The 13,904-nt window shown below is 34.2% G+C and overlaps 1 protein-coding gene across 1 annotated transcript; it reads right to left on the bottom strand.

Moving 5' to 3' along the window:
* Positions 1 to 7,059: 7,059 nt before the first annotated feature.
* LOC141519458 (olfactory receptor 14I1-like) lies at positions 7,060 to 7,953 on the bottom strand. Its single transcript, XM_074231696.1, has one exon. The coding sequence runs from the start codon at positions 7,951 to 7,953 to the stop codon at positions 7,060 to 7,062; it is 894 nt and encodes a 297-aa protein (XP_074087797.1).
* Between the last annotated feature and the right edge of the window lie 5,951 nt (positions 7,954 to 13,904).

The raw sequence follows: 13,904 nt of genomic DNA, 5'->3' as shown, positions 1-13,904 counted from the left end.
TTAGGGGTTGGGGGGTAGTAGAGTTTGAGGAATAGCACAAAGATTAGGGCTGTATTCTCCTTGGATCAGTCCCATGTCTTTTTTTTTAAATTTTATTGTAGCACAGAAGTTTTATAAGTTACATCCCAGTGCATTCATCTATTAGAAAACATTTTTTTTGTAGTAAAGTATTTGTGCTAAAGAATTCCTTCATCATCTCTCTAACTTGTTGTACTTTACTTCCAGTTTCTTTGAATATGCATCCAGTGTAGACAGTTGGCTCAGGAGCTGTTTACAGCCATGTTTTTCACTTCTTGATATTTCAAACAGTTTCTTCATATTATCCAGGACTTTGTAGTTTTCACTGGTGGTTGTCAACTCGTCTGTCAGGTACAATGTCCATTTTGGAGAACATGTCCTGGTACAACTTCTTTATGTCTGTCTGGACACACTCCATCAGAACATCATCTAGGTCAGTGAAGGGAGAAAGGAGAAGAGATGAAGGGAAGAAAAAGGATGGCAGAGGAGAGGGGAAGGAGGAAAGGAGAGAAAGAGAAGGGGGAGGGTGGAGGTTAGGTGGAAATGGAAGGGAAGAAAAAGGGAAGGATGATGAGTCAGAAAGGGAAATGGGAAGTGGACAAGGATAAGGGTTGCAACTGCCTCTTCATCATTTTTTATGGCACAATGCTTTTCCATCTCAATCATTTGCCATTTCTTATTTAACCATTCGACAATTGATGGACATCCATTTGGATTCCAATTCTTTTACACCACAAAAAGTTCTGGTCATATATTTTGCTACCTCAAGATCCTTTTATTTTTCCTGAGACAAAATAGTGATATTACAACTTCTTTTTGTCTTGAACTTTTACTTTTGTTGTTCTCAGCCAGTTTTTCGAATATTGGTTTCACTTCCATTAAAACATGTATCTCACTCAATTTTGTGGACCACCTCTCCAAAACGATTTACACAGAATATACCTTTAAATGTATTCTATGTTAGTAATTGCTTTTCTATCACTTCTATTAGTATAGACATTTAACAAAACAACAAATCAGGATCGGAGTTGTGATTTTTGAGGAGTTTATTATCACACAGAAAATTTAGTCATTGACTCTCTTAAACCAGTTGGACTCACATAGGCACAGTCCTGAGAATAAGTCTCAGTTTCCATTGCCACTTCCAGACTCTCACTCCATCATTCAATTGCATCTCCTTTGAGATTTACTAGTTTATACCTTTTACCTAATAAATAATTTACTAAACCCCACAACAAAATCCTTCCTTTCACAAAGAATTCAGTCCCTGAGTAATTGTCTTTTCCCTTTAATTCTTGTTTTTAGGCTGGAAGCATTTAATATTCATATTGCTACTCTCTGAAGAACCTCCATTTTCCAGTCCATCATATTACACCTTCCCTATGACTTACTTTTCATTCCAACCTAGCTACAGAGATAGTTATAACCTTTATTTTGCCATCATGTACAAGACTTTTATTACCATGAGCAGAAACTCCAAATTTCCTTCATTATATCACCAATTATTTTTTTTTTCATCCAAACCTTCATTAATTCAGGAAACTCCTTTATCATTGCCATGATTCTCAAATGCCTCCATCCCTCAGTTTCTCCAATCCCCTAGGGCATCCAATTCTGAGCTCTTCCCTATTTTAAATCTGTTCAACTTGATAATGTGGTTCAACATGTAGCCACTGCTGTAGTTTGATTATCACCTGGGAGGAATCACAATTGAGAGACCAGGGAATACAGGTGTGGAAGAAAATTGAGATTTATTAAAGAAGTTACAACATAAAAGAAAGTAATAGCTAAAGAGAGAGACAGAGATAAAAGATCACTCAATGGAACTGCAAGAAGCTACTTGCCTCTAGCAGAGATCCAACCCAGCTTTTATGGTCATGCCCCTTTTCCAGAAGGCAAAAGGTGGATTCCCTTTCCCCCATACTGGACCCAAATTAGGTAGAGGGTTTAAGTCTGAGGAGATTATGATACAAATTTTATATTAAACAATGAAACAATGGGAGTGAATATACATCTCAAGAGTGGGGAGCCTCTACCCATTTAACAAGATTTTGTTTCTGCTACATTTATAATTCTCTACATCTTTTCCCTCATCATTTCCCCCTCAAAATTATTTGGGACCCAGATTTTTATGAGCCTTTCAAAGTCCATGAATGCATTGCAGCAGGAACTTCAGTGTCCAGAATTGGCTGGCAAGTTGACTGGCATCCTGCCTAGACTCATCTTGGAAACATAGAGCTAGAGAAATGAAACTCAAGGGGAAAAAATTGAGCAAGCAAAAACAAGAGATATTATAACAGAGAAGGTTATTTGACAGAGGTCCAATAAGTAGGAAATTATTAGAATTTCAATAAAGAGCAAGAATTACAGTCTGGTTCTGCTCATCTCACTCAGCATCAGTTTATGTAAATTCATCCAGGTTTCCCTGAATTCCCAGCCCTCTTTGTTTCTAATAGAACAATAGTGTTCCATTACATACATATACCACAGTTTGCTAAGCCATTCCCCAGTTGAAGGCCATTTACTTGATTTCCAATTCTTTGCCACCACAAACAGGGCTGCTATGAATATTTTTGTACAAGTGATATTTTTACCCCTTTTCATCATCGCTTCAGGGTATGGGCCCAGTAGTGGTATTGCTGGATCAAAGGGTATGCATATTTTTATTGCCCTTTGGGAGTAGTTCCAGACTGCTTCCCGGAAAGGTTGGATTAGTTCACAGCTCCACTAACAATGTATTAGTGTCCCAGATTTCTCACAACCCTTCCTACAATAATCATAGTTCTTTCTGGTCATATTGGCCAGTCTGAGAAGTGTACAGTAATACCTCAAGAAGCTTTAATTTGCATTTCTCTAATAAGTAATGATTTAGAGCAATTTTTCATAAGACTATGCACTTTGATCTGCTCATCTGTAAATTGCCTTTGTATATCCCTTGATAATTTGTAAATTGGGGAATGGCTTTCTTTTAAGATTTTATTTATTTTGAGTTTCACAATTTTTCCCTTAATCTTACTTCCCTCCCCCCATCCCACACAGAAGTCAACCTGCCAGTCTTTACATTGTTTCCATGGTATATAAATTGATCCAAATTGAATGTGATTAGAGAGAAATCATATCTTAAAGGAAAAAACATAAAGTATGAGAGATAACAAGATCAGACAATAAGATATCAATTTTTAATCTGGGCAACTAGCTGGCTCAGTGGATGGAGCACTGACCCTGGAATCAGGCGTACCTGATTTCAAATCTGGCCTCAGACAGTTAATAATTACCTAGCTGTGTGGCCTTGGGCAAGCCACTTAACCCCATTGCCTTGCAAAAATATAAAAAAAAGTATCATTTTTTTTTGTAAATTAAAGTTAATAGTCCTTGGTAAACTCCACAGTTCTTTCTCTGGATACAGACAGTATTCTCCATCGCAGACACCCCAAATAGTCCCTGATTGTTGCACTGATGGAAAGATTGAGTCCATCATGGTTAATCATCACCCCCCATGTTACTGATAGGGTGTACAGTGTTTTTCTGGTTTTGCTCATCTCCCTCAGCATCAGTTCTTGCAAATCCCTCCAGGCTTCCCTGAATTCCAATCCCTCCTGGTTACTAATAGAACAATAGTGTTCCATGACATACTATACCACAGTTTGCTAAGCCATTCCCTAGTTGAAGGACATTTATTTGATTTCTAAATCTTTGCCAGCACAAACAGAGCTGCTATGAATATTTTTGTACAAGTGATATTTTTGCCCTTTTTCATCATCTCTTCAGAGTATAGACCCAGTAGTGGCCTTGCTGGGTCAAAGGGTATGCACAGTTTTGTTGCCCTTTGGGAGTACTTTCAAATTGTTCTCCAGAAAGGTTGGATGAGTTCACAGCTCCACTAACAGTGCAATAGTGTCCCAGATTTCCCACAACCCTTCTAATAACTATCATTTTCCTTTCTTGTCATATTGGCTAGCCTGAGAGGTGTGAGGTGGTAACTCAGAAAAATAAATACCTCATAGTCTATATTTGTAGGGTCATAATTTCCATTCTTTATATTATTTTTCTTGTATTTTTTACATTGATACATATTTATGAAATGAAACAAGCATTTCTATAACATGATATAGTTTATTAAAAAGGATGTTTGTACATGAAACTGAAAATCTACTAAATGCAGTTTGCTTTTCCTTTCAAATACAGATCAATATGATTATGTATTTTTTCCCTTTTTCTACCCTCTCCTCCCAGAGATGTATATCATTAGAAAAAAGTATGTCTGTTTATCTCTGTGTGTGTGTGTGTGTGTGTGTGTGTGTGTGTTTGTGTGCGTGTGTGTGTGGGGGGGGGATGTGTAAATTATTCTATCTATGATTCTATTTATCAATTCTTTCTCTAGATGCAGATAGAATCTTTCTTTATAAGCCACTTATAGTTAATTTGTAAATTTATGATAGATTAAATAACATTCTCTAAGTCATAACTAAAATAATATTGCTGCTACTGTATATAATGTTCTTTTATGCACAAAGCAGAGATATTTTAATAAGTCTTTAGGCATAATACCTCATTGGTCGCCATAGTGGTTGAATCAATTGACAATTCCATACAAAATGAATTAGATTTTCAATTTTTCCATGTCTTCTCTAAGATTTGTCACTTTATGCTTCTATAATTAATCTTCATTTTGTCTGCCCAATGGTGAATATTGGAGAACATTTATATATGATTATAAATTATTTTGATTTCTTCATTGGAAAATTGTATGTTCATATATTTGACCATTTATTGACTGGCAAATGATTTGTTTATTAAGATTTGATGAACTTCTAATTATAATGTTTGAATTTCTCTCCATCTTATTATTCACTATTTTGCTTCTTATTATCTCTTCTTGTCCTATCTTTGTTACCATGTTTCCCCTTAATTTCTTATTATTTTGATAAATATTCCAAAATTCTATTCTTTATGTTCTCCCCCTCTAATGTTATTCTACACACCCATCTAAAAGCACTTTACCCAGCCCTAATTTTCTTAATCTCTATATTTTCAGCAAACCTCTAATTTCTTCAGATATATATAGTTTCTTCTTTAAACCAGATGAGTGAAAAGTTCAAACATTACAAGTCCTTCACCCCTTCCTGCTTCATGTATTATAGTTATTTGTTTCACATCCAGTTTTGATGAGATAATTGTACTTTTGCCTTTTATTACCCAGTTTTGATTTTTTAGCATCATCCAACACTGACCACTCAGTCACAAACTTTCTTTCAGTCTACTAATTATAATATTTCAAACATTATTAAAATGCTGAACTTCAAATTCTCTCACTTTCTCTATCCCTCCACTGCTCCCTCCTTGAAAGGGCAAGCAATTTGTTACTAATTATGTGTGTGTAGTAATGCAAAATTAATTTCCATATTTACCATGTCACTAAAGAAAATGGACACAAAACCCACAAAATAAGAGCAGTAAAGTTAATTTAAAAAATAGGGTTTGATATGAAGTTGGACAGTCACAGTTCTATTTCTAAAAGTTAAGAATATTATTTTCATTAAATAACTTTAATCAATGATTTGGTGAGAATAGCAGGAATTCACATTTGATCATCTTTCATTATAGATATTATTATATACATTGTTCTCATGTTTATTATGGTCACTGCATTTTTCAGCAGTTCATATAAGTCTTCCCAGGTTTTTCTGAAATCAGCCTCTAACTGGTTATAGCACTTAAAATTCAAATTATTCAATCATCTCAAAAGTTATTTGGAAGGGAAGTTGGAAAAGTTCAGTTGAGTCCCTCCCTCTACTCTTTCATTTATCTCTACCTCTGTTAGGTGGTAAGGAAATATATAATTAAGTAAAGAAGACTTCTCTTCTCAAGAAGTTTGAAATTCAATATAGTAATTTTAGAACATCTACTGTATGCAAAATGTTCTATAAATATAAAGGCAAAAGCACAACAGAATTTGCTATCAAGGATTATTGTGTAAATAGTATAAGTAATGACCTGAAGCAGTTGCATTTTTAAAATTCTCTTGGACTTGAAGCAATTAAAATATTTTGGCCAAGTGTAGCTTCAAACATTCTCAGTTGAAATACCTATAATCATTTCAAAAGTCATGATTTTTATCAACCAATCTGGCAGTATGCAAGTGGGAAAGGAATAGGGAAATCCACTGGGAGAGATAAGAAAATAATAATGCTATAAATAATAATATTAAATAAATATATTCAACATAGCAAAAAAATATAAATTTTAAACAATTAGGTCTGATGGAAACTAATTTCAACTTGAGAGATGAACAAAGATTTTGTAAAGATTCATAGCCTCAAAAAGAAATGGGCTATCATTGTCATATAGCCAATATTCTCATCTTTAAAACAGCAAAACTTGGATCAATGAGTTTAAATCCCTAAAAGAGGAATTAGACACACTTACACATGTGCATATATGTAGATAATGGCATATATATACATACATATATATATATATATATGTATTTGCTCATTCCTGTTCATTCATCAAGTAACACTACAAGTAGCAAAAAAGTTTTTAAAATAAATATGAAGTTAAATACTCATCCCTAAAGAACTTGAGAATTATTCTGTCCAATGAAACCTGAACAAAAGACACATCACACTGTATTTTTCCAAAAAAACACGTAAGGAAAGAAAAGAAAAAATCCTTAAAAAATAAATAGAAATAAAAGAAAGTGAAAAGTCAAGATTCCTACTGTGAGTCGAAATAGCATAACCATCCTGATGTCTCCTGTTGCTTAAGATCATCTCTTGGGGCTGAGTGGATCAAGTATTAATTCTGTAATTTTTCTGATGACACTGTTGAGCCAAGAAAATAGGTCAATTGACCTCAGCCTCTAGTAGGATGGGTTCATATTATGCTAAACTAAATAATGGATTTATTCCATACCAGGTAACTTTAATCGAAAGGACCATTTCCTAGGTGACTTTGGTTTGGGTGCCTCATTTAAGCTATCTCATATAGTCATCATTTTGCATATTTGACAGCCTAAATATATAATATCCATGATTAGGGTTATGTTTTCCAGGCTAGGGAAGAAACCATCCTCCTGATCATCTTGCCCATGGCACCTGTAATCTTCTGGTTCCTCAAACTATAGATGATGGGGTTCATCAGTGGAGGCAATGTTGTATAGGACAAAGCAATTAAAAGATTTTGGATAGGGAATGTGTCTGATGTGTCCATGAGGACTGCAAGCATTATTGAAATAATAAAAAGCATGAGAATAATTAGCTGTGGGGAGCAGGTGGAAATGGCCTTGAAGCGCCCTTCCACAGAAGGAATCTTGAGTACAGAAGAGAATATGCGAGCATATGAAGCAATTAAAAAGGCAAAGCAGAATAAGAAAACACTTAAACTTACTGCAACTAATATAAACTCAGTATGAAACACATCAGAGGGTAAGACTTTCAATAGATGAGGAACATCACAGAAAAACTGGTGAATCACATTGGATCCTCTGAAGGGTTGGCAGAACATGTTACTTATGTGGATGGCTGAATAAATAAACCCACTGAGCCAGGAACCAGATGCTGCCCAGAGGCAACGTGCAGGATTCATGATGATGCCATAATGTAGGGGGTGACAGATGGCCACAAAACGGTCATAGGACATGGGCACAAGTAAAGCAAACTCTGTCGTTACAAAAAAGGTAAAGAAAAAGATTTGTATAGCACAGCCAAAGATCGACAGAGAATGAATCCCAGAGAAAGAATTCACAATGAATTTAGGAAGAATGACTGATATCATACAGATATCCACGAGGGATAAATTGCTCAGGAAAAAATACATAGGAGAATGAAGGTGTGAGTCAGTAATAATTGCAGCAATGGTAACAAGATTTGCCATCAGTGCAGCTAGGTAAATCATTAGGAATAGCACAGCATGTAAGACCTGCAGCTCCCGCATGCTGGAAAACTCCATGAGGAGGAACTCTGTGATGATGGAGAAATTGCTCATTCCTGTTGGTTCATCAAGTCACGCTATAAGTAGCAAAAAACAAGTTTTTAAAATAAATAGGAAGTTAAATACTCATCCCTAAAGAACTTGAGAATTATTCTATCTAATGAAACCTGAACAAAAGGAACATCACACTGTATTTTAAAGCCAAAACCAGTTGAAGTTAGATCTTGTAGAAGGAACGATGAGGCTAAGATGCCTACAATAATTTTTGATCATAGTTTCATGTCTTAGCTCCCCAGAATGACCAGAGGAAGTTATACATAATGAAGATTAGTCAAATGAAAGGCAGCACTTCAGAGGTAATAAAAAGGACCGGCAAACCAAGGGAAGAAATGGATTTCATACATCTTTCTGCCTGCATACTGACACAAGCACGCATACACACTGAGATATGTGTTCACAGGAATACTTATATGTATATGAATATGTTCATTGGTATTCCTCCTCCTCCATTTCTCAATCATCTAAGCATCTATCTTCCTATCTAGTTTAAACATTTTACAAAGAGATAAAGAGAGAATGAAAGTTGAGGTTGAGGGAAAGATTTTCATGTTTATTTTATATTAAAAGCATTGTGTTCAGAAAAGTGGCTGGAAACATTCAAACTTTCTGAAAGATAAGTTGATTTTGTTGACAGTATTATTGCACAGGAGGGTAAAGCAAAGTCATGTGTAAGTCAGGTTTGTGGGCAAAGTAACAAACATCTTTAGTACTTCAATCAGAATTTGACATCAATTATCTTAACTCTAAAAAAAGAATTTCCTTCTTATAAAAAACAAATCCAAATAGATTTTTTCCATTGTTTTTGTCATTTTTTCAATTTTGTTGACTCTTCATATCCTCATGTTCAACATAGTGGAATTATTTGCCATTTCTCCAACACATTTTACAGATAAGGAACTAAGGTGAACAGAATTAAGTGACTTGGCCAGGATGACAGAGACAATAAGTTTCTGAGGCCAGAATTGAAATCATGAACTGACTTCTGGACAGTCATTTTGTAGTGCTACCTAGTTGCTCAAAAAATAACAGAGGCCCCATTTGTGATCCAAAATTTGAAAGACTATGAGAAGTCTTTATGTTTCCCTTTGGATTGAAGAATTTCCACCTGAAGAAATATTCTTTTTATCCTTACTAATCAAGCAACTTTACTGTAAGTAAGGTGGAAAGGTTTCTACTTGTTCTTATGAGTGTCTTTCCTGTAGTTGGACAAGACTAGACTAAGCTTAATACATGCCTTTCGTTTGAATCAGTAATCAAAAGATGGCTGAGCTATGATTTTTAGATATAATTTTACCACTCCCAAGGTATTTCATCCTTAGTGTCACTCCTTTATCTCTCATTTTTTGCTTCCTCTGGTTTATCAGGGCCTGAATTTGTAAAATTACCATCTTGGATGATATAGTGTGCCACTGCCCCAAGTAGAACCAACATTTACGTTTCCTATCATCTCTGCATGCTAGTTCTTATGGTGTGAAAGAAATTCATTTCTCCAAATCAGATGCTAGGAAGATAAACTACTCGAAGAGTTAATTGATTTTGTAAAGAAATTAGGAATGGCATTGTGATTTTATTTCCATAGGGATCTCCTGGAAAGAAAACTTCCAACAATGCAGATAGATAAGAGAGAGAGAGAGATAGAAATAGATGCAGGTTGTAATAGAGAGATATGCAAATAAAAATAGATAATAGATCATTTCATGAAAATATGGATGGATAGAGAGCAATATATGTATATTGATGGAATGATATATAAAAATATTTTTGTGTATGCATCTACATAGACATGCACATGCATAAGTATATAAGCATATTAAATGAGTGTATATCCATGTATAATCAAATAATGATTATACACATATATGTTTGTATATGTATGTAGAGAAAGATAGAATGCTGATAGGTAGATAGATGGATAGATAGAAACATAGACAGATATACAGAGAGATAGATAGATAGGTAGATAGATAGATAGATAGATAGATAGATAGATAGATAGATGATAGATAAATAGATGGGAGTCACCATCCTCCTGAATCACAAATGCTCTTCTAGAACTCAGCTTTGTCAGAAACTTTTCCCCCAATCTTGAACTATCAAGTGGACAATAGAATTCATTCTCCCACCTTCAAATATTCCAGCATTTCATCTCACAGGTCAACCCATTTAACACCATTGTCCAAACCTGGTTCTCTTACATTCATTGACCTAGCAGAATCTCGCCTCCTGCCCTATATTGATTTATATTTAGACATACACCTATATTCATTCACATCATATATACACACACACACACACACACACACACACACACACACACAGACACACACAGAGACATAAATGAAATACTTTAGATTAACTTGAGATTAAGTACATTAAATGATTTCTGATACACATCAAAATGACAAAGATTACACTATGTACATGTCAAAGGCATGTGAAGGGGGTATCAGCTAGGATGAAATTTATCCATGGTCAAGTCACAGTAAGTCAACAACCATTATTATATATTTGCTGTCCCCCAGACTCTGTGTAAGCATTGAAATTACTAAAAAAGTCAAAAAACAGTTTCTGACCTCATTGGACTCCATCAATGGAGTGGAGAAAAAAAATAAGGATGTACAAATGATATCTATGGGAAGAACTGGAGATAATCTAAGAGAGGAACCTAAAAGATTATAAAGCTCATAAGGGCCAGGAACAGTATTTGGACTATGATCTTACTTTATTCCAACCCACCATTTTATCCACAGTATGATGCCAAACTACCTCCCATAAAAGAGTTACTTATGCTGATGACATCCGCATCCTTTTGAGTTCACACATTAAAGCCCTGAGCAAACTGACCAGTCACAAAGAAAAATAATTATAATCTTAAAGAAAATACCTGAAATAATTGTTCAGATGTGCCTACATTTCAGCTTTGTTGTTAATGTCATTATGTTCCTTAGCTTCTTACAATTCTATATCTAATCTGGAGACTATTTGTTTTCACCAAATAGTTCTACTTTCACTGGCAAACTCAAAAATATAGCTAAGCAGTGAAATATCAGAATCCAAAGACATTCAGGTGTTTTTTGGTAATTTTTATGGTAAAGAATTAATGAAATATATTGCCCAGTGTCACTTGGATAAGGTTCTATGAACTCTCCAGGGTATACAAGGTAAGTATCATCATCTCTGTTGTACCTATGATCTCTTTGTCCATCACTTGAGAATTATTAATTAGGCAGAGTCAACAGTATAAACATCATGGTGAAAAACTTTTTCCCTTTAGTCTCATTAAAATATCAGTGAAAAAAATTATGGCTAATTGGATTCTCTCAGTTCATGGGGGTCTAAGTTAAGAATTAATAAACATTTATTGAATGCCTACTATACATCAGACAATATGTTGTGTAAAGGAAATGGAGAGAGGAAGATGAAGGGTTAAAGCACCCAGCACAAGGGTATGAGGGAGAAGAACAAAGACAATTTAACTGGTAGGAAATGAGGGGAAGAATGTTTTTGCTCTCCCCTTAAATGGGGAGTAGTGGTGAAAAGGTATGTTAGACACCCACAAAGATCATGGACTTGACCATTAGCAAAACAAGCTTTGTATTTTCAAAAAAGAGAAGGAAGAGAGGTGACTCCACGAAGAATTTGTCAGCATGGCTGAGATGTTGCAGATATTCAGTAAAGAGAAGTTATTCAGAAACATATGAAAAACAGAGTAAAGGTGTGGAAAAGTGATCATTGCAGCAGTAGTGAGAAAATTCCCCAATAAGATTAGAAAGCAAATTAGCAGTTAGGAAATATTATGTAAGAGAGGCATCTCCAATATGTCCTGTGACCTGCAATAAACCATTAAGACAAGTCTCAGCTCTTCTTTTTCCCTTTATGGAGCAAACAATCTAATCATTCATGCAGTCAAATTTTTAAATACGAATTACATGATAAATTAGATGGTAAATATTTTGAAAAATTATTTTGGATAGCTGCATTTGGGGGTCACTAATCTAATCTTTTTTCCAAACTAAATTAAATTTATTTTGTTAAAACTAAGTGAAAATGCTTTAATAATTACTAAAGACAAAGTAAAATGCGTATACTTATTTTAAAAAACATTCTTGAGTTGACCAATTGTATATTTCTAACACAGTTCCAATTACATCCAATTACATTAATCCAGTTACAGTGGAGTTAGTATGACCTGTATATTAGCTTAATTATTTAAACTTGATCAAAATCTTACTTTTGAAAATCACTTATATTGGAAAAAATCAAATTCCTAAGCTTTTAAAAATAGCATCAAAATAAACCACATTAAATTTAGGTAACTGCCAATTATAAGGTGGTTAGTTAAATGCTAAGTACAAATCACTATTTAAAGTGGCAAGAATCCACAGTTATTTTGTCTAAACAGTGTTGCTACATTGCTTAGACTGCATAATAAATTCTGGTCTGGAAAATAGTATGATGGAAGTTATTTCTAATCACAAAGGACTGCTGACTTCATGTCACTTTGAATCCAATTTATCCGCATTTTGATTTTGAAACAAAAAAGCAAGTTTTTATAAACTATTGAACATTTTTAAAAGTAAAAATGCATGAATAATTATTTTTTAAAGATTATATTTATTTTGAGTTTTACAGTTTTTCACCAATATTTCTTCCCTCCCCCCAACCCCCAAAGAAAGCAATTTGCCAGTCTTTTACATTGTTTCCATGGTATACATTGATCCAAAATGAATGTGATGAGAAATAAATTTTATCCTTAAGGAAGAAACATAAAGTATAAGAGATAGCAAGATTAGACAATAAGATATCAGTTTTTTTCTGAATTAAAGTTAATAGTCTTTTTTTTTCAAATTCCACAGTTGTTTCTCTGGATACAGATTGTATTCTCCATCACAGACAGCCCCAAAGTGTCCCTGATTGTTGCACTGATGGAACGAGCAAGTCCATCAAGGTTGATCATCACCCCCATGAGCTGTGCAAGAACAATTATTAAAAATTACCTCTGGGAAAGGAAAGGAATACAGTCCTTTCATTCATTCAGGACTTGGCCAAAAAACTCTGGTTTCAAGTACATAAACATAAATAACCTAAATCAAAATGAAAATATTTTTAATGCAGAGGTTGTTTTGCTGTATGGCTGGCCACATGATTTGCTGTACGTTTGCTGTATGGTTGACTACACACTTTTAGAAAAAGTATTTTCAGAAATGAATAGCATATTTTCCCTAGAGTTTATTTATCGTCATATGGAGGGCAAATGTATATAACTTGCTGTTTTCTGTTTCACTTCATTTTTATCCAAGGCAAGTTTTTGGTCATTGTAGTCAAGGAAGAGGCTTGGGCATAACTGGCTAGAAATGCAGTGAACTGAATTTATTTTTTTGCCATTTGTCTCACTGTTGAACACCATGCTTAGAATTCAAAACCAGTCAATCCATGAACCAGAAATATGCAGTTGAAAAATTATTCAACTTTTTTTGGTATTCCTGTGTGATAAAACTGTTCTTTATTTATCTTTACTGTTTAAATGCTAACCCTATAATTCAGGAAGATTATAATAAACTGTGCTTGAACAAGCCAAAGTTAGCTTTTATAATCACATTTTTTCAACACATTCATGTACAGAATGTCAGTCTAAAATACATATCACTTTTTAATGAATAGCCTGCAGAAAAATATAAAAATACTATAGGTTTAAACAAAACATGGACATTAAAAATTGTCTGAATAAAGATGTAATACTAATATATTAGAAAATTTTGCTTATTACGAAACATTAGAAAATATGGGAATACACAAAATGCTTTGGAGGACATCTGGTTGTGGTATACAGATTGGTCGTTCTCAAACAGGATCTTGTAATTTTCAGTGGAGTTATGAGGGGTTTCAAGATATAT

The sequence above is a fragment of the Macrotis lagotis genome, chromosome 3 (assembly GCF_037893015.1).
Source record: "Macrotis lagotis isolate mMagLag1 chromosome 3, bilby.v1.9.chrom.fasta, whole genome shotgun sequence".
Classification (NCBI taxonomy): Eukaryota; Metazoa; Chordata; class Mammalia; order Peramelemorphia; family Peramelidae; genus Macrotis; species Macrotis lagotis.
This window is presented reverse-complemented; position numbering and strand designations above follow the sequence as displayed.